The following is a 24,835-nucleotide window of genomic DNA, read 5'->3' as shown; positions in this document are numbered from 1 at the left end:
TCTCACTACCTTTCTTCCACCTTTCCCTCCTCTGCACTGCTCTGTCCTCGTGCTTGCACCTTCTTTGGTCTTTGAGTGCTCTGTTTCCATTTCTGATGTTTGTTCCACTGTTGTTACAGGTAGCTCATGCACCATAGGCTCTTCACTCGTCTGTGTTTTATTTTGGGACATTTGTGCAGAATACATTCCTTCCTATGAACCGTCGTTTTTGTGCTGGAGGTTGACTCTGCAAATTAGTAGTTGTTGTCTCCACTCTTTTAGCGGCTTGTCTCACTTTCTTGGTGTGGGAGGCATGCATCCAGTTTTGTAGACCCCAACACTTAAGAGCAATATTCGTCACATAGGTGACTTGAAAGGGCCAAGTCAGTGGGGCTCCAGGTAAATTTCCTCATTTGTTCCTTCACTAAGTCTCAGAACCCTAGATTTATGTCATGCCACTGTCCTTGCCTTGGAAGTGGAGTTGCCAACTCTACCTGGTAAGAGATAGAACGCGCCATGCCAGCTAGTCCTTTGCAGTAGTCATAAATTACATCATCTGTTATATTCATAAATGTAGATGCTGGCATGGCATGAAGTCTCACTGCACTCCCCATCAAAGTCATGTCGGGGAGAGTCCAGTCCAGGAGTGTTTCGGAGACTTATCAGAACCAGAGGAAGGGCGTCTGGCCACTTGAAGGAAGTGGACACGCACACCATAGCCAGTCGGGACTTCAACATTCGGTTTACTTACGCCACGATCCCAGACCCCTCAGGCTTGTAGCCACAATGAAATTTCTGCTCCACTTTAAGTGCTACAAGCAGCATTTTCATGATCGTGTTTTTAACACTGCTGCTACAGTCTTACTCCTGAGAAACAGGTAAGCAGAATTGAGCGATTAGCTCCCTCAGAAGTAATTTTGCCACTGTGAGATATCATTTCCCCCAGTTTGGTAAGCTTCCATGAGAAAAGCGACAGACTATCACCACAATGTAGCAGAGCTTGCTGCAAATAGACATTTCCCAAATATCAAGTTGCATACCATTTAAAGGGGCCACCTGATTTCTCTATGTGACTTATGGTTACAATTGTTTTCCTTCCCGCATTTAGCTGCTGGCAAGTAACACCTCTGTGACACAAGTTATGTGCAGTGACACCGAAATGGGGATTAAGCCAGTAGGTCTTGAAGAGACAGAACCAGGACATCTCTTCCTCTGTGAGTGGGACTGTGGAAATTCCTTGCCATGGGAGACAACAGATTCCAGTAGGACTGGTTTCCCATCTGCAGAAACCCAAAGCTCATCCTGATTCTTCACACACGCTGACCTAACCCACTTATCCTTTTCGTCCTCTGTGGCTGCCATAGACTTTAGCTCTTCCCAAGTACCATTGATGCTTAGCAACATGTTTGAAACAGCATCACTTTTAGACTCACATGACTGTTCCTTATTGATTGTACAGGACTCAGCGTAGTACCGTGCCATCTCATCCTCAAAGCAGTTTCCGACAGTCAAAGTCCCATCCACTCTTGTGTGCTGCACATTTTATAACATCCTTTTCTCAAGGCAAATGAAATGAATCAGGTAAATACATAACATAATTTTCATTCCATATAGAAGAACCAGAGGAAGTCACGAAACCGCTTTGCGACCACAACTGTCTGAAATCATGGACCATGTCAAAGCCGTACTGACTATCAGTATAGATGATAACTCCCAAGCTGTTGAAAGCACAGCATGCTCTTGCAAGAGCAATCAGTTCAGCCACCTGTGTGGACGTTACATTGTGCACATAGGAGGCTTTTACAATACCATCCAAGGTTCACACAGCATAAGCTACTTTCAGAATTTCTCATCCATCGTTTAAGTATGACCCGTCAACAAACGTCCGGTGCTAAAATCACCTGCTCCCCTTATCCTGTTAGTCTACTGTTTTTCATGAGTTGTGATTGAGTGTGGGTCAACAAAATCGGTTTCTGAGCTAGACCTTGCTAGACCTTGCAGTAAGAAGAAGATAGCATTTTGGAACTTGTTGCAACTCAGATTGGGCTAAGAGCAGTTTGACTGAGTTTTTAAAACCATGTTTTATTTTAATCTGAGTTCTATGATTATGCTACCTTAACACTCTTCGGGCTATGTCGGCTACTGCCAGTATCCCACCTGGAAGTTTTTACGGCAAGTGTCATCTAGCTTCTGGAGCTTGGTGGAAGAGTTATCTCGGTTGATTTCTTCATTAGCACCCAAGTAAGTCTTGGTACTTTAGGCGGGTCTCCATTTTCAATTGCCTACCTTTCTCAGCTTGCTGAGTATGGTGTAGACATCTTAGGTGCGAAGTGAAGTGAGATTGGTGGCGAATGAGGATAATATTAAAAAAAAAAAAAGTCCGCTGCTAAAATCACTAGCTCCCCATATCCTGTTAGTCTACTGTTTGTCATGTGTTGTGATTGAGTGTGGGTCAACAAAATCTTGAATGAGTGTGGAACCATACAAATAAGCAGGTAACCCATGAAGATGCCCTTGCAGTGTGAATGCTGACACTAACTGCAGCCACTGGCTTAAGACATCCAAGGAACTCTGCGGCTACAGGATCAACTGTGGCAGAAAAATAAGCAATGGGTCCTTTGGTTTCACCATCGGTCTGTGTCATCACAGACAAGGCGCACTACCATTCACGCACATAGCAGTGGAGAATAACATCTTTGTCGTAATCAGACATTCCTAGAGCCGGGGCGCAACTAAGGTGTTGTGCCATCTTTAGGAAGTCACTCATGCGCTTGTTATCACAGGGTAGCAGATAAGACACATCCTTATGCTTAATTCTCTGTGGTGGCTTTGCCACTAATGAAAAGTTGGGAATCCAGTCGACAGAAGCCCACCATTCCCAGAAACACCTTGACTTCTCCGTGCATCATATGAGGGGTTCATTCTCGGATTGTAGAGATTCTTTCTTGAGACACTTTCCTTGCTCCTTTCTCAATGTGGTGTCCCAGTTAAAGAACCTCCCTCTTACAGTACTTCAAATTTTGTTGGGGACACCTTGTGTCCTTTTTCTGCCAAATGGTTCAACAATGCAATGGTTTCTTGCTTGCATTCTTCTTTTGTTACAGACTTCAAAAGTAGGTCGTTGATGTACTGGACCAGAACCGAGTTTCATGGCAACTGCAAAGTCTCAAGATTGTTCTTTAAGATCTGATTGACGATCAAGGGAGTGGGTATACCCTTGCGGGAGTCTGAACCATGGCAGCACTTTATCTAAAAATCAGAAGACAAAAGCAAACTGACTTTTTTATGTAGAGGAATGGAAAACAATGCTTGAAACACATCAGTGACTGATAACCATTCAGCATCGCAACCGATTTGAGAGAGTATCAAGGCAGGATTTGGTACCATGGTACTACATGGGACAATGATCTGGTTCACTTTTATCCAATCTTGAATTATTTTCCACTTCTTATTTGGCTTCTGCTAAACCATCACAGCAGAATTGCTTGGGCTCCTTTATATTTCCTTTTGAATTCCTTACTCTAGCATGGATTCAGTCAAGGGCATAATTCCAGCCTCCGTTTCAGGTGAGATGTTGTATTGGGGCATTCAGGGATACCCTAAACATTTATGGTTATTTTTTCTGGTTCAGCATCCCTAATCGGACAAACCTTTGCCTGGAAAATCCCAGACTTCCTCTTTTACTGAATCTCTTAAAACAGGAGGTAAGTCTTCCCTTATAAAGACTGGTAACAACCCAGTGGTTGAATCTTAGGTTTTCAATTTGAAGTCTACATTTCATTGTGTGTCTAAGCTCAACCCTGTCCGATGTGCAATAGGTGATGCAATCCATCTTTCAGAGTAAATCTCTGCCCAGTAGATTGACTGAACTCAAATCACATATTATGAACTGATGATCATCTTCAAGAGGTCCTATTTTCACAGGGACTTTAACTGAAACTGGGTTTGTTCTCTGTTTTTTTAGATATGCCTGAAACTTGGACTTGTTTTTGCGAAAGGGGTAGGTTCGGTACCTCCACCGTTCTAATAGTAGAGCGAGTTGCTCCAGTATTATTAAAAAATGATACAGGGTGGCCATTCACATCTACATATGGCCCACTCTGGCCTCCTGACTGGCAAGCACACTCTCTTTAGACTCTTTGGTAGGTCTGATTATCTTAAACCAATCATCATCCTCCTTCTGTGGAACCTTTGTTTTCAAAAAGTTAATCACTTGATTATACTTGTCCATGACAATAAGAGAAGGCACATTTGTTCTAGCATCTCTCTTTGATTCAGCAGCTGGCCAAGCTAAGGCCACCTTTCATTCTGCTCACAGGTCATTAAGAATCACCAATGTCAAAGAAAGTGTTTAAGGAATCCCACAACACCTTTGAAACCTTTAGACCTCTCCATTTGAGTATGCCTTAGATCAGGGTTTTCTCGCAATTTTGGTGGCGTTAATGGTGGCCAGGAGGGATATAGTCTGGTACTGGGGAGGAGCAAAAGTCCCCACAGTGACCGAATGGTCATTGAATATGGATTGGTGCAGGAGTGCAGAGGAGTTGGTGTACTGTGCAATGGGGTGCCTGCATAAGTTGGAGAAAGTATGGGATCCGTGGACAGGATTCCTTGAGAGATATCCAACAAAGAGGAGGTATAAAAGGGCACTAAGAGGGCACTGTGGGCAGTGCGATAAAGGTGAGAGGGGGCCTCAAACAGTTGTTGGTGACTTGATTGGGAATTGAAGCAGACTTGCGAGGTGAAAGTGGTGGTGCAGGGGATGTGAGTATGTGATGTTTTGTCTTTGCTTTCTCGCATTCCAGCCAGTAAGTGGCAGTGGGCACAAGGACAAGAACTTCTGTTTTTCATCATTTGTCAAAGATAAGTTCACGGGGAGCTTCCACAGAATGGTTCCAGATCCACAAGGACTTCATCCCCCCCAAAAAACACGGAAAACTCATACCTCTCCCTCCAAAGAATCCTGGCCTTTCTTCTGATACAAGTCGGACACTGAGAGCAAACGTCGCCTCGCCCATCCCAAAACCGTCCTGGAGAGGTGAACTAAGTGCAGCTGTCTCAGTAAATATTAGACTAATGAGTCCTTCACTAAATAATTGCTTCACTGATAATAGGTCTTTTGCAAAGACAGATGCAAAGGAAACCCCTCTGAAGAATTGTCATCTGGAAAGAAACAGGCTTTAGACACAATATTTCTCCTGAGTGATTAGTGAACTATGCGTGTCAATCAGGAAGCCTACGTTCCTGATCATTTGGACAGGTTGATAAAAAGCATGGGCCCACAAATTCTTTGCCCACTCAAAATCACTATTGCATTCTATTTTTCCTTGATTTTCTAGCAGGTGAACGACATCTTTTCACAGAGCCAAAGTGTGATAATGCAGTCTTTTCTTCACCATTCAACCCAAAAAGGATCTGGGTATCATTTGCTTACATGTAGCGTTGAAAGTCACATGTAAAAATTAGGTGGGCATTGAGAGACAACACACCGGTAACCAGCAGAATAGGGACGAGGCTTGAGGTGGGGCTGATAACAAGTACCTTCCCCATTAGGATTACCAGATGCATTGGAACGCTGCAAATTCTGTTTACTTTTAACCAGAGATTTCGGCTGAGCCAAAATAAGAAATTACAGAGATATTTAGACCCAAAATTACCAATTCTCCTGGTGATTACACATATTTTGTTGGTCCTCCAAGGGTCCAACCCCTGGGGTGGAGCAATACCTGCCCGTTTCCCAGGCTTCACAGAATGAGGGCTTTAATGTCATGGTTTGGGCGCTGTCAGCAGTTGATAAGGTCAGTAGCTTGACCATATCCCATCCAATGCTCATAGGCACTAAAGGTCCAGGAAAACAACAGGTCATAGCATTAGTACAGTGACTCCCCTGACATCAACCTTCTGATTTGGATTCTGTGTTGGCACAGTCTCTCTTCTGGCTAACTAAACCCTCCTTGTCTTTTCTGTGTCTTTCCTCTACTTTCTTTGTACCCTTGCTTGGATTTCTGGTCCTAGAACATAAGTTGTGAAGTAGATTCAGGACATCTGATCTGTGCAGCGGTTTAATGAATTGTACACACCTATGGAGCCTGCTTCAGGGCAGGTAGTAGCTGGGGTTCCCGTTGCTATTCCGTGGTGCTACTTCTGCCTGATGTGGATGGATGTGTAGAGCAGCATGGGAAAGAACCAGAATGCTCTCAAAACCAACGTGCATCTAGTTTCCAAGCTTTACTAACTGTCTCACACTGGGGTACAACGGCAAAGAAGCATTCTTCATGATTCTATAATTTTGGAGTGAGAAAGAACTTAGATTTCTTGTTTTCAGTGACAGACTAACATAAAGATAAATTAAGTTCTCTTTTCACAGATGCATTGTAAATTCCTCAATTTAGCAAATCCTGGTGAACTTCTTTCGAGCCCTGCCTCCAACAAAATACCACTTTTATACTCTCATTCACATTGGCACTCAAAAGTTACATGCATGGTTTTTCTTGACGAATATTCCTGAGGATATTACATGAGAAATGAGAAGTGTGCTTGAAGAGCTCAGTGCTTGAGCCGACTAAATCCTTCAATATGGGAAGTGCATCAAATTGAAATGGCCCACAGTGAAAGAAGAGTGATTCGACAGTTGGGAATCGCATAAAACTCAATAGTTACTTGGTGTATTGCAGTGAATGAATGATGCAACCTGCCTTTGTTAACTGCAAAGTGATGTGATGTTAGCACAGGGTTGGGTGTGCTCGCTTCTGAAGGTGCGCTCTGGCAGTTTCAATTGGAGCTGAGAATACATGGTTGCATGAAAGATGTGGAAGGTGAAATTGAGGGCTAATTGCTCATTACAGACACCCATTCGCATCTGAGGGAGCAGTCCAGAACAGTAAAAGATTGCTGCCCAGACAGTAAACAGCGACTGGGTGATCTTGTGTGGTTAGTTGAGCACCTGCTTATGCTTAAAGGCAACTAGGTGGAAGAAGAGAAAGATCTCTTTTGGCTCTGGGTTGCAGGGTTGACCAGATGTGGAGGCACCCGACAGACAGCATGGGTCTCTTGAGCTGTGGCCGTCCATTGGCTGCAAGAATTTCCATATGACAGGCTGTGGAATCATATGCGGCCTATCGAGGGTGCGTTGTCAAGCCGGGCCAAGAGATATTAACCCTTGAGCAGTGCCGGTGCTGGTCCCTCCTCACCCTCTTTGGTTCTTCTGTTTCTTCATTGGATCTAGCAGTCTGAAAGTAGGGCTTGCCTTGCTGGGCACTGATATACAAAAGATCTGGGCGAGCGCTGTGGTGATTTGGAGCCTACTGGCATAACCGGCTAGGGGCTCATTGTAAGCTGAATAATATTCTGATAGATGAATGTGCTCCTCCTCCTTCTTAACTGGAAGTCATGTGTTCCACAGTCGCTAGGTCCACAGGGCATTGAGATCGTGGTGTGGAAGGAACTGTGCCAGATATCACGTCATACTATCATGTTGAAAGCCCTCACACATTTACAGAGATGGAATGTTTGTTATTGTTACCTATTTAAAAACACATTTCGATTCGTGGGCAAGCTTAACATAGGAGTGTTATTTCTTCTGGAAACCCATTTGACAGTAGTGCAATGTTATAAACTTGACAACGATGACCAGTGCAGGTATTCGTCTCCACGTCCTTAGCATATGACAAGGGAGTTACTATTAGGTGGCACATGGGACTGCACTTTGGCTCATAAAACAGCGTCTGACTCTGGAGAGTGATATCTATTAGCATATGGGCTGTTTGATGGGCGGGAAATCGGTCTCTCCAAGACATATGCACCAGATGTAGAGGATTTAGAGTATTTTGTGCGCCTCTTGAACCTAGTGACTCCATATTTGGTGACAACCATGATATAAGTGGGAGATGGGAATTGTTAATTGGCTGAGTTGTGAGATAGGCAACCCCAATGCTCCATGCTGGATGAAAGATTGCAAATGGACTGCTGCCAGTTATGGGAATGGCAGGTATAGGATGGACTGCTGTTGGTTATGGGAAAGGCAGGAATTGCAGTTATTTGGCAGGCCTATTACCCTGAAGGCCATGTACACCTTCTGTTCAGCATCATGGCACACATAATATAGATGAATTATTAGCAAGTTAGGACTGTAGCGAAAGTGCTCGGAGGTGTCCTATCTAGGCAGGACGCTGTCAGACCATTCACCGCTTAAAGCAACATCCCCCAGGTGTGGAAACAGAGCTTGCCTACTTACGTGGAGACTTTGCCAGAGCAGACACTTGCTACAGACATTGAAGATCTAATAGAAGAGTATTTCACATCTAAATGCAGCTACGCTTGGGTGAGGTACTCTAAATGGATAGCATTTAAAGTGGTCCTGAGAGAAGTATGCATGAGCAAAATGTACTTGAACAGGCTAGAATTAGACAACATTCACAGTCAAACATGAAGACTGAATCACTCCGCTCAAGGTATAGGTTGGTCAAGAGAACCAAAGATTGGTAGAGGTGCATGGCGCACTTAACACCTTTATCCACAGTACCATTAGATTAGAAATTACACTGGGAAGAAAGGGACAAGTTGGGAAGACTGGTGGCAATACTCCTCAAAGGATAGTGTGGAAATCCAGTGTACTGCAACATACAATACTGTGTTGGAGTAAATACTTGAAAGAATTTCAGCCGCTGGCAGTCTGTCAGGCGGCACACATAATCCTAATCTAGACAGAGACCTGTCATATGCAAATCCGTCCTGGTCATTCTCCAGTAGGAACAATCAAGCCTGAACTACCAGATCAGTCCCCTCCAGATGTCAACACAAGCAACCCCAGACCAATTTCGCTACTTAGGTCTGGTCTGTGAGCTATAGCTTGAGTCCTGTGGCACAGTGAGTAAGGGACCCGCGTGTGAGCATACCAGTCACACTTAGGCTGTCTACTGCAACAAACAATGAGGTGATGGATGGAGTACTTGAATTAGTGTCAGCTGCTGGCACATGCTTGGCTCTGTATTCCAGACCATGGTTTTTCACTCACTACGTCATTCTAGACAGAGACCTGTCTTGTGCAAATCTTTTGTGTCCTCCAGATGAGAATATAAATAATCCCATACCGATTTCTCACAAGGAACTGGATTGTGATGCAGAGTAATTACCAGCAACTGTTTCAAACAATCCACTCATCACTCTTTTGTTGTCCGCAGTGCGATGCCCTAAGCGTGATGGATATGCCCCCGTGTGGGTCCGGCGCTCACTTTGTGCGTGAGGACTCAAACTACACCCTAATGACAAAGCCAAAATAGGCTACACCAATCTAGGGTTGCTTATGTTCTCTCTCAGATGGGATCCGGCCTGCCAGTTAAGATGAACTGTTGTTTTTAGAGCAGGACCAAGACTGATTTGCATATGACAGGTTCCTGTCAAAGGTGTGTGGTGATCCAAAAAAGAAAATATGGTACAGAGTAATTACCAGTGGCTGAGATTCTAGCCATTCACCAATATCAAGTAAAATTCACATGACCAGGCTACTGGGGGATTGGGTCAACTGGACCAATGTAGTTTTATATGCCACAGGAACACAACCTTGAGTTTAAGGTGACTGGTGCACATTATCCAACAGTTGAGGTCAGCCAAGGGAAGTTGCGCATTGGCCGCTGTGTATATAGGAAAAACTTTGACACCATTGGTTGGAAGGATATTCTGACAGTTATACAAAGCCTGAACTTTGAACTTGACTTTGTGGGCTTTGTCCGATTTAATATGTACCTAATTTATTGTAAGAGTTAAGATAGGGGAGTAGTATTGAGATGCTGTAAGTTTGGAAGAGGCACTGTCTGTGTTGCCTTTTCTTGCACTGTTTTGCACTTGCTGTGGAGCCCCTAACATGTAGACTTTGGAAACGCCTGGCTGAATAAGGTACACAGACACTGCCTGCCTCTCATTTCATTGTATACTGATGACACTAATATATTTACCTTGGATAGAAACATCTGTACAAACATTCCTGCAGAAACTGGAGAAATTCAAGAAAATTGCTGTATTATGCAAGGCTAGACCGAACCGCCAGGGATACTTGGAGCAAATTCTTGGAAACGCTAGAGGAGATAGCAACACCATAAAAACAGCTAGCACTGCTAAAGGGAGAAGACTGAGCTTGGTAGGGCAATATGAAATAGCAAAGTTAGGGTCATTCCTGGTGATGGTGCTTAATTTGTTTAAAAGATTTCTGAAAGTCTCTGTTTGGTATACAGGTATGTTCCCCTGCTCTGAGTGTCCGACTGCATGTGAATCTGGTATCCTGACCTGTATTTTGGCCCCTCTGTTACACTTGTCCTGTCTCTGAAAACATAAGTTCCAGGACCTGTTCTGTGACTAGGAGGCGTGCACCAAGCATTCCTTACTACTGTCACCCATAAAACGGTAGTGACATTGTTTTGTTTGATAATGTGACTAAACCTTTTTATCTGTCTCAAAGAAAGTGTGGCCTACTGTGTGTATGTCGGGTGCTTGAGAGTGTGTGTTTGTGTGTGCGTGCTGTGAGCCTGTGATTAATGCATAGTTGTCGGAGAAGGGTGCCAAAACACGTACCACGGTAGCGGCTCAGCGCGTGTGAAACAGCTGATGTGGGGAGTGGCCTCTACGCATAGAGGGCCAACAGGAATAAAGTGCTCATGGAGGAATGGATCGGAGGTGAGGGGTGTCCCCTGACATTAAAATAAACTGAGTGGGGAGGCGCTCCTGAGGAGCCCTGCCTGACCCTAAAATGGCGGTTATCTCTTCCTCATGAGGCCACAACATGGCGGCCGTGCGATCCACGTAAGATCTCTACTAATGCAGGTACTGATGGGGCCAATTGAAGATGTAGAGACTACTAAGCAGTTTACCCTGTCCTCTAGAATCATCAGGATGCAGCGGTTGAGGGATCTCAAAATTCCTAGTTGCCTGACCACGACATGGCCTCCACACAAACGGACTAAACAACTAATCTCCTACCTTCTAATCTTCACTCTCGAAGCCCTTCCTCCACCCTCCCCCTTCTCACTCCACCGGACTGCAGCAAATAGAGAAGCCCCTCCACCCACACCGGACTCCTTGGACTGGCACATCGAGCTTACACCAGCGTGGCTAGGGGTGCTCCCCCACCATCCTCCTCCACCTGGCTCACCCATGACATACATTTTGGGATCTTCCTCCTACCGTTGAGACCTAACTAGTTGACCGATGCCCGGTGGAGCTACCTGTTAGCTAAAGAGGAGATGGCTTGTGGACTTCCCCCCTCGGCCGTCACCTACCCAGCCGGACTTTGGGCAGACTTTCCTTCATCTCTCCGTTGTATTCTCCCCCTACCCTTTTACCCTTCCCCTTCCACGCTCCATTTATCTCGTCTTCCTATGCTCTGTAAAATATTTTTTTTATCTGAGACCTTGCTATTTGGCCCATGCCCGGTGGAGCTACCTGATAGCTAAAGAGGAGATAGGCCGTGGACTTCCCCCTAGGCCGTCACCTAACCAGCCGGGCTTGGGGCAGACTTTCCTTCGTCTCACCGTCGTACCTCCCTCCTACCCCTTCACCCTACCCCCCTACCCTTCTATGCTCCATTTATCTCCTCTCATATGTTCTTTAAATGTTTTACAAGTAACTTATGTAACCTGTTAACTGATGTAATTTTGTTACTTTGTGGTACCTCATGTAAAGCGCTCTGATACCTTCGGATCTAGCCAGCGCTATATAAAACTCAATAAATAAATAAAATAGTTGTGTGTGTCTGTCATTCCTCTTGATTAGCGCTTCCCTATGTACTAATTTGATTGAATTGTGTAGTATTAGTTTGCTATGAGATTAAAACTACTGTACTTTATTTTCTAAAATGATAAGCGCTGAGCTGAAGTACATTATGGTGTCTGCTGTGAGTTCTGAGCTCCTTTCCACCTCACTACCTCTCTAAGAAGCCTCTCACTGCTTGCCCTAGCTACCCTAACAGTCCAGTGCAGAAAGAGTTTTACTTGTTCCAGTTGCAGAGCCATAGTAAGATGGACCCTGGGGCACCAGTGGCAAACAATCTCATTCACTACGGTTGGGGTTATTAACCCCTGCCTGCGCTGTGGACTGACGAATAGGGTCTGACAGATTCAAAGTTGTGCTGTCAAATGCTAGGGTTGCTGTAAAGCAAAGCTGTCTCATCTGTATTCCACCTCATTTTATTAAACATCTTTTTATTAAAATGTTCTTTTTGATTCCATACAGCAGAATATTAATGAGTCTTGCATCGCAATAATTATACATCAGCATTGTTGGGAGCTCTGGAAATCAGATATGCATTATATAACAAGTTATTACATACAAACATATGGCCCAGTTCCCGTGTCACTGCTTAGTCACTGACTAAGTTGTTATGCAAATAATGTACGTTGTCTCTATGTACAGTGGCTGCGTCAAAGGTTTGAGTGTGATACCCATCTACATAAACTGTAACCAACAACCAAAACATAAAAGAAAATCGCCATTTGCAGCATACAGAGATCACGTGATATGACTGGTAAGAGGGTGTATGTGGACCCATGCATTGTAAAATCAGAAGAAACAATAGTGAAGTTCCATGATAATATTACGGCGTGAGAGGGGGGGGCATTGCGGTTTTGAACACACTACACACAGCCGAGAAATACCCAGCGACAATCGGCGATACAATGGAGTGGGGAGAAAAGAAAAGGGAGGGGGGAGAATTTGACTGTATCGGGACCCCTGGTACATCGTCGGGAAGCTACAAGTGTTGAGCTGCGGTGTCTGGCTGCGTGAGCACTGTAAGAAAAGTATCTCAGGTTTGCGCAATCGGATATTTGCGCAGGCTCACAGTTTCTTCCTTGTGTAGTGCTCTCAGCCTGTGCCCAGATTGTGAGGGATTTCTCCCAATGGAGCGACGCTGGAGGGTCAGCGTGCTTCCATCGCTTGGTAATAAGGCGTTTCGCCGTGATCAAGCCCAGATCTCTGAATCTGGATAGCACTTTGTTTTCCTTTGTCCGCGGGTAGAATTCCAACACACAGGTCTCCTAGTTGAACTGAAGATGCGTCTTAGTGCATTTTGCTAGTGTGTCTACAACTGTATGCCAATATAGCTGTAATGAGGCGCAAGGCCATAGCATGTGTAGGAGATCCGCGCCAATTCGATGGCATCGGGACAGGCGGAGGTGTTGAGATGAAAATAGTCATTGATTTTGTCTGGTGAAAGGTACGCCCTATGTATAATGTATGTTTGAATAAGTTTAAATCGCAAGTTGCGTGGTATATATATCTGTATTCCACCTCATGCCCCTTTCTTCCCCCATGTACCTTTTTCTTCCGCCAACCTACACTCTACTGTTTGTATCACTCTTGCAGGTACTATTTCATCCCTGCTCTCTCCCTTCGTCACTGTTTGTCAAATTTTCTCTTCCTTCTTTCCCCCATTTTCTGCCTTTCTCTCTCTTACTTTCAGTTAAAGTGTGCCGACAAAACTAAGTCTGAGGCATCAAAAAATTACTGGTGCCCATCACAAGCAAACACTGGCACAAATTAAGGACTAACTGATTGTTAGGGACAAAAGCGGTATGAACTGCTGGCCTGTTTCATTGAGACAGAATACACTATGGCAGGCACACATGCATCAGAAACACTTGCTAAAATGCCACATTTAAACTGGTACAATTTATCTACGAAACACATATTCGATGCCCAAAGTGCCTAGTAAAATATATCCTGAATGTTGATCCACATGCAGTTCGTGTGAGGGTAAAGGGTGGACTTCATGAAGTAGCCATGGTCTAAAATTCAATGATTCTTGGGTGAGTTGGTGATTAGATTAGGTATGGTGCCAGGGCGACAACCTCCACTGAACCCCCGGCAGTACTTGTTAGGGCTGACCCCGAAATCAAAAAGAGGAAATTGATACTGGGAATGTTGTTTTCAAAGTGAAGGACAGGCATGTGCCTGAATTCAAGTGCTTGGCTTGAAGTGGTAAGATGGCGAAAGAATGTGGAAGAGCAGGCAGTTGAAGAAGAGATGCTTATGAAATGCACCATAACAGAAGAAAAGGTAGTGAAGTATGTGGCTAATGTGAGAACATTGCTTCAAAATGTTATGCAACCGCATTCAGTTAGTTCACCAGGAAAGGAAGGGTTGCTGGAAATACCTCCTCTTCCGAGTCCTCTAAAAACTGAAAAGTGGGAGGGGGTGGAATAATAGTGGAGGTATGCAACATGGTGGAAATTTGTAGGGAGGTGAAAGAGAACTGTGAGGATTGGAAATGAAATGCAGTTTGTCTAAAATATGCCTTATTGAAGAATCAAACCATGTGTTCACACTGTAGAGGTGACAAAGGGTAAATGTAGTATTCAAGTGACATTGAGGGATGATTTGCCTCAAGAACTCTGCTAACTCCCATGCAGTTTATCGCCTCAGAGCAGCTGGACAGCAGGACAAGGCATGGCTGCAGTTGGACTGCAGATACATTTGGAGGGATCATCCTCACTGCCCCTTCCCATGTCCTCAACTAGCCTCAGAAGTTATATACAGGGGTGTACAGACAGGTGATGAAACCCTCAGGTAGCTTTGGAATTTGCATGGCTGTAGATAGTGTTGTACGTATCTGTCTCCATCAGCAGCACCTGACAAATGTAAAAGACCATGCACCTTTGTTCTTGTGCATTATCATATCGTCATTTGGTCTGGATTTGTACTGGAACTGTGCTCACAGATGACTGCTCTATGTATCTTTTTCTTAATAAATTGAAAAGAAAAGACTCGAATTTCATGGCATGTGGAATTACAGGTTGGGCATTCCATTAACTATTATTATTTTTCATCTCGTTTAAGGTGCGCAGGATTTTTATTCCAGAAAGTCGGAAAGCTTGCAGCCACAGCAGTAGGTGGTGGTTTTCTCCTGCTACAGGTATTTTCAATATGTGTTTGGGAAATATATGAACAGGGCAACTCTCTGTCAAGCACACTTTGTGTCCAGAAACTTAATACTACCTCGTCCATGCATTCCTCTTACTACACTCGTATAACAGTCAGCTATCTGGGAATTGGTATGTGAAAAACTGTACAGGACCTCTATGATGGTAACTTAGGCAAAACAGTATGAACCTTTAATACACAGATTGAATTTTGGACTTCGCCGCCTTTGTCATGACCCACTTGGCACTCCTAAAAATTGAGGCGTTCCCAAATTTTCTATAGTGCTCCATGCAAGGCAAATTACCACTTACCCTGCCCCCCTTCACCAGGGAGGCATGAATCACTTCTGGCCCGAAACCACGGAGAGCCCAAGAAATGGTCTTCTACAGGCCGCTATTTTAAATTCAGACTATAAAATACTGTTTAAGATGATGAGCTGCCGGCTACTACTAGAGCCCCTGATTCTTTTCTTTACAAACTGTTGGATTCTGTGTGAGCTGGAGGGCGATATTGAGTTGTTATCTTGACACTAAAATTGCCTTTGGAGGCGGGAGGGCAGGGCTTACAGACTTAGAAAAATGCTACCTTGCTGCACAGCTCCAGTGGTTTTCCTGATGACTGGCTGGCCATTCCTTGCTGGAGACCAGCCTCCATGAGGACATAATCACTGATAGTACTCTACAGAGGCTGATGTTACCCACAAAGGGACTACCCATTCAACTGTCCACCCTACAGTGAATTGCATAGGCCTGCCTGGAACAGAGGTACACTGTTAATAAACATATACTCCATTATGCCCCTGATACCCAATTGCGTTGCTTACTCAAACACACAGGATAGCTTAGGGAACACTAACCCCGGGTGTAGATTGTGAGGGGGATGGACACGGTTTTATTTGGAGATGGGACTCTAATCGATTCTGACACCCTCATAAAAGATTGCAACATTCCAAGGGGGAAGTCACTTGCCTAAGTAAATTAATTTAATTTAGCTTTACGTAGCATATCGCAGATTTAAACTTTTAAACCACTTGTGCACGATTTGCGTCAAACTCTGTTCATCATCAGTAACAACAAGCAGTTCATTGGATGGCTCTATAGAGATGATTTACATCTTATGGATCTATTGGGGTCAAACTCCACATACAGTGGACAACTTCCATATACAGAGTGTAAAAGAACTTGGACTGGGGGAAGATCCTCCTATACCTAAACAGGTTCTCGATCAACACACATTTTATGTGTATACAATAATATTCTTAATATAGCCTACTTAACCTCCCATTGAATCTGACATCTTTCCTGGGGTCTCCTCACATTGTTCCGATACTGCAATGATGAGGCCGACTTTGTCCACATGATATGGCCATGTGATACGCTGGCGTCCTACTGGGCCTGGATTGCTAACCCATGTCATGGACTGCAAAGATCTCTGTGCAGTTGAAGCTTCCCATCCATGATGTGGAACCCCCGTCACTAAAACGGACTGCAGATAATTTTAACAAGTTTATTTAGTGCATACCAAGTATGTTTTAGGTAAATCAAAGTATTGCATAGTAAATATAGCAGGTACACAAAGTGAGAGCCGTTTTTAGGATCCTTTAGTATGCGACAGGACCCCAAAAAAAGGAAAAGACAGTTCACACACTGATCCTTGCGGGGTAGCCCATGGGGCAGTTCCAGACAGCCCGAAAAACCAGTCCTACACTGGTAAGTAAGTAATTGTAGTACTTGTGTATGTTCAGCATGTAATAGCAGTATAGTGGCCCACTTCTTGTTGGACGTTTTGTCCGGTTCTCAGAGCCTCCGCTAAGATTTTCTTTTAAGGAACGACTTGCTTCCTGCATGAGTGCCAGTTCATCTGAGCTAAGTTCCAGTAAAACCGATGCCATAATTATGCATGGTCACTCTCTCTGAACCTTTTGGTATGCCTCACTGCTGCCTCCAGTTGGTCCTGATGCCACATGAGCAGGACTGATTGCAGATATTCTTGAGGGCAACTATTGAACAACTTTTTTGGCTGTACGGGCTGTCCAAGGGTCTTGACTGATTTCCCGACATTCCCTACAAACTCTACCTACATTAGAACAGGTCGGACGAAAATACAACCAATGCAGCAAAAAAAGAAAAGTGTAGGGCTCTTAGTAGGGCTCTTCTGAAAAACATCAGGTTTTTTTATGTGCACGGTTTTAGAGATAGGCCATTACATCATGTGGGAGCCCTGAAAGGAATAGGAGCTTTCCCCTTTGGAAAGCAACTTGATTCTGCACCTATTGACTTGGTGGATGTGGAGAACTTCTAAGGTATGTGACAAGGGTATAGATGTGACCTGGGAGATGGCCAGGAGCCAGGTTCTGAAGATACATAAAGCCTTCTTCTCCAGCATTTCTAGAGCGTCATCCCAAGAGCTCGTTGCATCAAAATCTGTCTGCTGTGTAGGGCAAATCCCTCAATAGACGAGAGGGTAGTTGAATGTTTTTAGTTCTTCCTGTAACTATTGACATTAGCTCCTTTTCTAAAACTTTGACTTGCAGTTTATTTGAAAAGCAGGCATGGTAGTCAACCGGAAGAAATGCATTTTTGAATAGTGAAATAATCTGCAACTGTACAATTAAACAAACGGTTATTGGCAAAGCCAGTAGGTCTGGCTATACATTTTTTTGTGCTAACCTATTCAATGTGCAAAAAAAAAAAATTGGAAAAAATATAAAAGTCGGTCATGATTCCGCAGCCAAAACGGCCATTGTACTGAAGTGCACTTATTTTCAGGTGGATACGCACATGTGGTGAGGCAAATTGCTGCCACGTGGAGTGGATGAAGTAGGCTGATACATTGCTCCACGCTGTATACCTTAGGCCACACCTAAAATATTTACAGCAATTCATTCATCTCCATCTGTTACTGCACGCAGAGAAAGTACACGTCTCTGGTTGTGGGGATTCGGAAGTAAATTGGTGTTTTAGTTAACAGGATGTCGTGCAGCTCCAATAAAGTGCTATTCGCTGAAGTGCAGTAGCACCTGATGGCCAGTATGTCTAGTGTCCTATATGCATAAACCTGCTATATTTTTTAGCGTCTGCTTCGCATTTCTAGGATTTGTTGTACCTTGTACGTTTTGGTGAGATTTTTACCATTTTGTATGTGTTTTTCAGATTGCTAGTCACAGTGGTTATGTACAAATTGATTGGAAACGAGTTGAAAAAGATGTAACTCGAGCCAAGCGAAAGATAAGAAAACAGGCAAACAAGGCAGCACCGGAAATTAACAACCTTATTGAAGAGGTAAGTCGCATCGAATCTGTAGTATAGTAACGAAATCCGTTGTAGGTACCTTAATGAAAGGACTAAGGGCCTCATGTAGGTAGCCAAATACCGGTCGGTAACGGCCGAAATACGGTAAATATCCCGTTACCGACCGGTATTGAGGCACTTGAGATGTAGGTGGCTGATTTCTGGATTTGGTATTTACCGAATCGGAATTTTAAGAAATCGGTAAAATACCGATTCGGTAAATTACCGAATCCAGAAATGCTGTGTAGGGGGCACTCAAGTGAGTGCATTATTGGTGTCTGGATTCGTTATTTACCACCAACTACAAGTTGATGGTAAATGACGAATACCTTTCAAAAAGCATTTTTGTGCTATTTGTAAAGTGCCATGTGGCAGACATACATGCCCTTAGGGCATGTATGTGCGCCACATGTGCACACATGCACGAATCAGGGGTGCAACAGGGTGTCAATGTGACACCCTGCCACGCATGATAATGCCTCCCCTATTACCGATTCGGTATTTACCGAATCGGTAATAGTAACTGGCTTCCCATTCATTCCTATGGGCCTGCAGGCCCATAGGAATGAATGGGAAGGGATGCATTATTACCGATTCGGTAAATACCGATTCATAAATACCGATATTTACCGAATCGGTAATAATTACCGATTTTTTTACCTACATACTATTTACCGATTCATAAATACCGAATCGGTAAAATTCGGTATTTATGAATCGGTAAATAGTATGTTACCTACATGAGGCCCTATAAGAGGAGCGGATGGGAACTCTGAAGGCTAAATCAGAACTTTTGAATCAAAACCACAACCACCGTCAATAAGACGGCCCAGATCCCGGAAAATAATTAACAGCTAAGATATGAATGCTGCTTCATTTGCAAAAATATTTCTGCTAGATATCGCAAACGTTTTTTTTCCAAAAGCGGTATTGTGTTGTTATTGTGAACTATTAACGTGACATCCCAAAAAAATGTAGAGACTCCTGTCAGTCTGTTATAGCAATTCTCATTTGCTGTATTCCCACTTATGTCGAATCGCAACAAGCCCCAGGCCGGATGGCCATGTAAAGGGGTCGAAACACTTTTTGGCTGTCACTGTTCTCTATTTACCTGACTCGGAGTCCCAAACACGAGTCATCACACATAAATATCAAAACTAGTATCTTTGTATTGGAATTCTTTCCGCGCTGAACGACGATTTCTCACTTGTCCAGACTTATCTTGGAACATGCCACTTACTGTGACTTTCATGACACATTCCACCTTGTTGGATTTTGGTGATTCAATTTGAATGTTTCTTTATTATTTATTTTTTACACTGGGGTACATATTTAATATGTACACACGCTTCATTTTATCCATTCCACAGTTTTTATTCCTTTTCCAATTCATTTTTTTAGGCGCCCATATCACATCACTGTCCTGCATCATGATCTTCCATCCGGGCTAGTTTTACAGCCGCTTTATCATCTCTGACCAATCTGCCAAATCACCTTTTGATTTTTCATAAGCCAGTTCTTATGACTTTTATCAGCCCCTACCTCCACCACTGTCCACAACTTTCACCAATGCTAGCTCATGAGAACACTGGGATCCACATGCGGGAGATCGCAATGCTTCTCATTGGGAGGGATGCTCTGTGTGCTGCAATCCTCCTTCTCATCCTCCCTTTTTACAGCCTTTGTTTCTTCTCTGTTATGCACTGTTTGAGTGCGAGTTTGTGGTGTTAGTGCTGTGTGAGCTTGCTCAATTGAGAAATGTGGGCATTCTCTTTGGCTTGACAGTTCTGCTAAAGACCCTCCACTCTTTCCAAAAATCAGAGGTGATTCCTTCTTGCCCAGCCTTCAGTATCGTCCACCCATTTGCCAAAGCATGGTCATTCTCGACAACAATCACACTGTTTTTTTGCAGCTCCTACTCTGTCTTCTGGGTCTTATCCACCACTTTTCTAAAGTCTACTCTGAGTAGATTAACTTCTGGGTATATTGTTTCTGTCGTGCTCTCCAGCACCATTCTGGAATATCTTGATTGCATGGAGAATCTGTACTTATGAGGGTCAGGTGTTCCTCCTTGGGACTCCTGTGTTTTCTGTATCACATATTCATCTATTTTGGTGGCTTGTGCCCTTTAGCTGTCTTCTTTTTCACCTTCTTGGGTGATTACATTGTTTGAGTCTATTGTGGAGTTGCATGAGCTCTTCTTGTCTTACATCTCAACACTATGTAGCTATAGCAATGTGTTCAAGGCATATGTGACTGTAGATACACATGCTTTGCATAAGTCAACCATCTAGTGTTGGGCTCGGATGATTACAAGTTTCTCATCGAAGAATTATCTTTGATTCGTGAGGCAATGCGACTCCTCCATTTGGTAACAATGCGCATGGGCATCAACTCCACCTTTAGATTGTTTTTTTCCACCAACTGGTTCGGCTGTACTCCCTCTCACTCCGGTTCGAGATCATCATTTCGGCCTTCTTTCCATTAACTAGTCCTCTACATTCAACGGTATTATTTCTATTTTGTAGTTTATATTGCATCTCGAATATCTTCGACGGGTCAGGATCGAAAAAATAATCTCTTGGCCTACAGGCCATGCCCGAGTCCATAGTTCCCACTCGGTCAGCTCAGTAAGAAAATGAGCTGCTAATGGACTGCACTCAGTTCTTTTTCTGTCCGCAGTGCTCCTCCAAATATCCCCAAACAGATCTCCATTCGGTCTGTAACCTATGCCTCTCGCCCAAGCATAAACAAGATATTTGTAAAGCGTGTAAATCGTTCCGGTGAAAAAACTCTTTGCGACCAGCGTGCGCTCTGTCTCGAGATGCAGTGCAAAAACAACGGCGACACTGCAGATATCTTCGGTCTGCACGATCAAGATGAGGAATCATCTGCAGCCCAAGAAGGATCCGTATCCATCCACAGTTACGGGTCTGAATCTGAACAGGAACAAGACTCCGAAATGATAAAATACTTCCAAGAATGTCATATCGTGAGTACATCTGCCCCTGATTTAAAACATAAAAAAATCACTTTCCACTGAAAAACCAGCTCACGGGCCTCCACTGCATAAAAGCCATGGCATGCACCAAAAATCATCTTCGGAACCCACGCTTTAGGGCCCGGCACCAAAAGAACGGCTTTCAGCAGGAGCCTCCACCTCCAAATCTAACAAAGGTGTCTAAAACCGAAACAAATACTCTCTGATACCAAACCGAGCAGTCAGACCGCAAAACCAAAAGCAATTTTGGCACCGAAATGTTTCGCTTTTGGGCCCAAACTTTTCATGTCGGATCGAAACTGCCACCACAACCAATTCTCGAGGTGATGGCCGAAAAACCCGACCCAAAATAGAAGACATTGCAGGTACAGCCTGGCACAAAGAAAATAATTGTACAGCCAGCAAAAACCCTGGTTTCCAACCAGCCTTTTCCCTTTCAAGAGGCCCTGGACCCTTCACCACCCCCTCTTAAAAAACTAAAGGACAAGGACACTAGACATACACAGCCAAATGTACATGTCTCCACCACAACCTGTTACTCCACCTCCTCATTTCTCACCTCAGTCACAGGAGGAAAATATCTCGCCATATTCCCCTGCACATATTGAAGACACAAATGATTTAGTAGATCATCCACATGACTCTTGGTATGATTATTATGTTGAACCACAAGATAATACTGATCCTGACTTATACCAATCAAGGCCTTCACCACCAGATGACGCTTCAGCTTTTGAAGATTCAATTGCTATAGTTAACATGCTTCCATCAGATCCCATTACACAGAGATCCTGTTGAGGATGACTTTCTCTTTGAGACTCTCACTTATGCTGAAAGATGAACACAATGCCTGCCAATGTTAAAGCGGGTTTTACGTCATGCTGACAAAATATTTAAAGATCCGGTTAAAGTTCGTATTATCACACTGAGAATAGATAGAAAGTAGAAGGCAGCCCCTTCAGACCCTATATACATTGAAGGTCAACTAAAACCAGACTCTTTAGTGGTAGTAAATGCTAGAAAAAGAGCTCGTTCCCAGACTACAGGAAATACTCCTTCCCCAGACAAGTGGTCAAAATTAATTGAATCTTCTGGCAAAGGGGTTGCAGAACAATCCCATAAAGCAGTGGAGAATAGCAAATAGTCAGGCACTGGGATGAAAAGGAGGGACTCCTCCAACATCTCCTTCAAGAGTTTAGGAAAAGAGGACAAGAATTAGTTGCTGAAGGCAAACTAATTTCTAATAACTCTTAAATGTGTGCTTGACGCAGAAGATACTGCGGCTAGAAATATGAACCCCAGTATTTTACTTAGCAGACATGCTTTACTTATAGTATCTGGTTTTAATCCAGAGCTTCAACAAGCTATCTTAAATTTACCATTTGATAAGGAACACCTTTTTAGGTCTCGGCTAGCGAAGGCTGCGCTTGCGCAGTCTCGCTCACGAGATTTAATGACTTGGAGTAGTGGGGCTTTAACCCGCCCCTCTTCTCTCCTCTTCTCCATTGGCTGGCCTCTGAAATGCTGGTCAGCCATTGGAGAAGAGGTTTGTCTCTCCAAACAAGCCCCGTCCTTTTGCGATTCGGGGGCGTGTTTTTTCCGATTCTTTCTCTGGGCGTGTTTGAGAAAGAAAAACACGCCCCCGAATCCCAAAACGACGCTGCGTTTCTCCGAGGCATTTCTGCTTGACCTCGGAGAAAGGCGGCGGCGCTGGGACTGATTTCTTTAGGTGGTCGGCAATCGTCTTGTCCCGTGGAATGCATTGTATCGTGCAGTGCGCGGCAAAAGAAACCTTTACCTGGGTCAATGCGCAGGAAAATAGAGGATTTCTACTAAGAGGATTTTCTATGGGCAGTGCGCGTCAAAAATGCTCCCTCCCTCGTTCCAAAAAATCCCTGCACTCCTCCGGCCCCTCACCCTTGCCTTCCTCTGCCCCCACTCCTCCTCTAGTGACGCCGGCTCCTTCCTCCTCCTCTGAAGTGCGAGTCTCTCCGTGAGCCGCTGCTCCGTGCATTGGCGAGCCGCTGCTCCATGCGTTGGCTGCGGGCTGGGGACAGGGAACGGCGGCGGGACTGTGCTCCAGAAGGAGGCGGACGGCAGCAGCATGCCAGCGCGGTGCTCCGGGAGGGCGCTGCCAGCCCTCCGGCTGCCTGTGTGAGCTGAGCCGCCATGGAGCACGGGAGACTGCGAGGTAAGCAAGGGGACTGCTAAGACGAAGGGAACCAAAGACCGAGAGGTAAGGGGACGCCGTAGCCTGCCCAATGTTCCCCTGCTCGAGCCATTAAATCAGCGTGGGGTCCGTTCCATCCCCACGCAGAGCATCCCTCAAGCTCCCTGAAGGGGCAAGCAGCGCTAGAAGGTGTCCGCGGCTTTCCTCGGGCACGCTGCCTGCTGGCGCACAGCAGGACTGCCCTTGCCCGCTGCCATAATCTGATTGTATTTGTTCTAGGAAAAGTACACCTGTTGCTCCCACCCTTTCATATATATTCAAAAGCGCGTTGCCGCATGGCATATTTATTTAGATTTAACCGCTACATGTATTTCAGTTTAATGCGTTGCACCTACTTTACCCAACACCCATTCTTTAGACTGTGGCATTGGTTCACTTGTTTGTTTAGCAACCATACGCCCCCGCCCCTCACCGCACCAAAAATGTCCAGCGCGACGACTTTCTACTTTCGGTTTCTATTTTATGTTAATTGTGCTGATCGAGGGAGGAAGAGAGAGCAGCGAAGAAAGCCCACAGACACTACTAATTACCCTCTGCAAACTCTTATCTTTTTTCAATTAAAACTCTTTCCTTCCCTCTTATGAAGGGGAGGGAGGAGGACAGAGATTGGAAGGCAGCAAAAAAGCAGGAGGGGATGGAAGAAGGAGGAGGGGGCGAGAGTGCACTGGATGCCGCTCTAGCTGACACAGAAAGCAGGGTCCGCCTCTTTTCCTCCTCTAGCAGTGTGTGGTTTGTGTCTATGCCAGGCCGTGGTCAGTCCCTCTCAATGTCGTGTTCACCCAGGGGGAGGGGAAACTGCAGCCAGGAGGAGGGGATTGAGAGAGAGCGAGAGACAGCCGCAAACCAAAAAAAAAAAAAGCCCTGTGATTTTTTTTTTTTATCTTCCCAATCTGCACTACACAAAAAAGGAGAAACAAGCATTTACAATGCAATGGTCTTGGCATTGGTAAAGTTAGAGCTATTGGCATTGCTCATGACATTATTTTTGTTTATGTTTTTGTTTTTAAAACATTTAAAGAAACCGCATTGTTATTTACAATGTCAATAGCTTAATCACTCTCAAATGCGAGACCTATTGCATTTGCACCCACACACAGAGCCACCTACACACACACTGATTAAGCTATTGACATTGTAAATAACAATGCCGTTTCTTTACATGTTTTAATAACAAAAACATAAACAAAAATAATGTCATGAGCAATGCCAATAGCTCTAACTTTAACAAAGCCAAGACCGTTGCATTGTAAATGCTTGTTAACACAGCACTGGAAAAGATCAAAAAGGATACAGAGGTGGCAGAGTCAATGGAGGCGCTTCAAACCACAACATTTTGTGGTTCCTTTTGCCGCCCATCATTTATACAAGGTGCTAGGTCTGCCAGTACTGACACAGCAGCATCCTCATACAAGGGACAAACTCAATCCT

The 24,835-nt window shown here is 44.4% G+C and overlaps 1 protein-coding gene across 4 annotated transcripts in view; it reads left to right on the top strand.

Annotated features, from left to right (window-relative positions):
* FUNDC1 (FUN14 domain containing 1) overlaps positions 1-24,835 on the top strand; it is a 161,836-nt gene that overhangs the window by 109,444 nt on the left and 27,557 nt on the right. For all 4 annotated transcript variants that reach the window (XM_085622958.1, XM_085622960.1, XM_085622959.1 and 1 more), the window contains exons 3-4: positions 14,803-14,878; positions 18,039-18,167. In XM_085622958.1, coding sequence (XP_085479084.1) covers positions 14,803-14,878; positions 18,039-18,167 — 205 coding nt within the window. The remainder of the gene's footprint in view (positions 1-14,802; positions 14,879-18,038; positions 18,168-24,835) is intronic.

Source organism: Triturus cristatus, chromosome 8 (genome assembly GCF_964204655.1).
Source record: "Triturus cristatus chromosome 8, aTriCri1.1, whole genome shotgun sequence".
NCBI lineage: Eukaryota > Metazoa > Chordata > Amphibia > Caudata > Salamandridae > Triturus > Triturus cristatus.
This window is presented reverse-complemented; position numbering and strand designations above follow the sequence as displayed.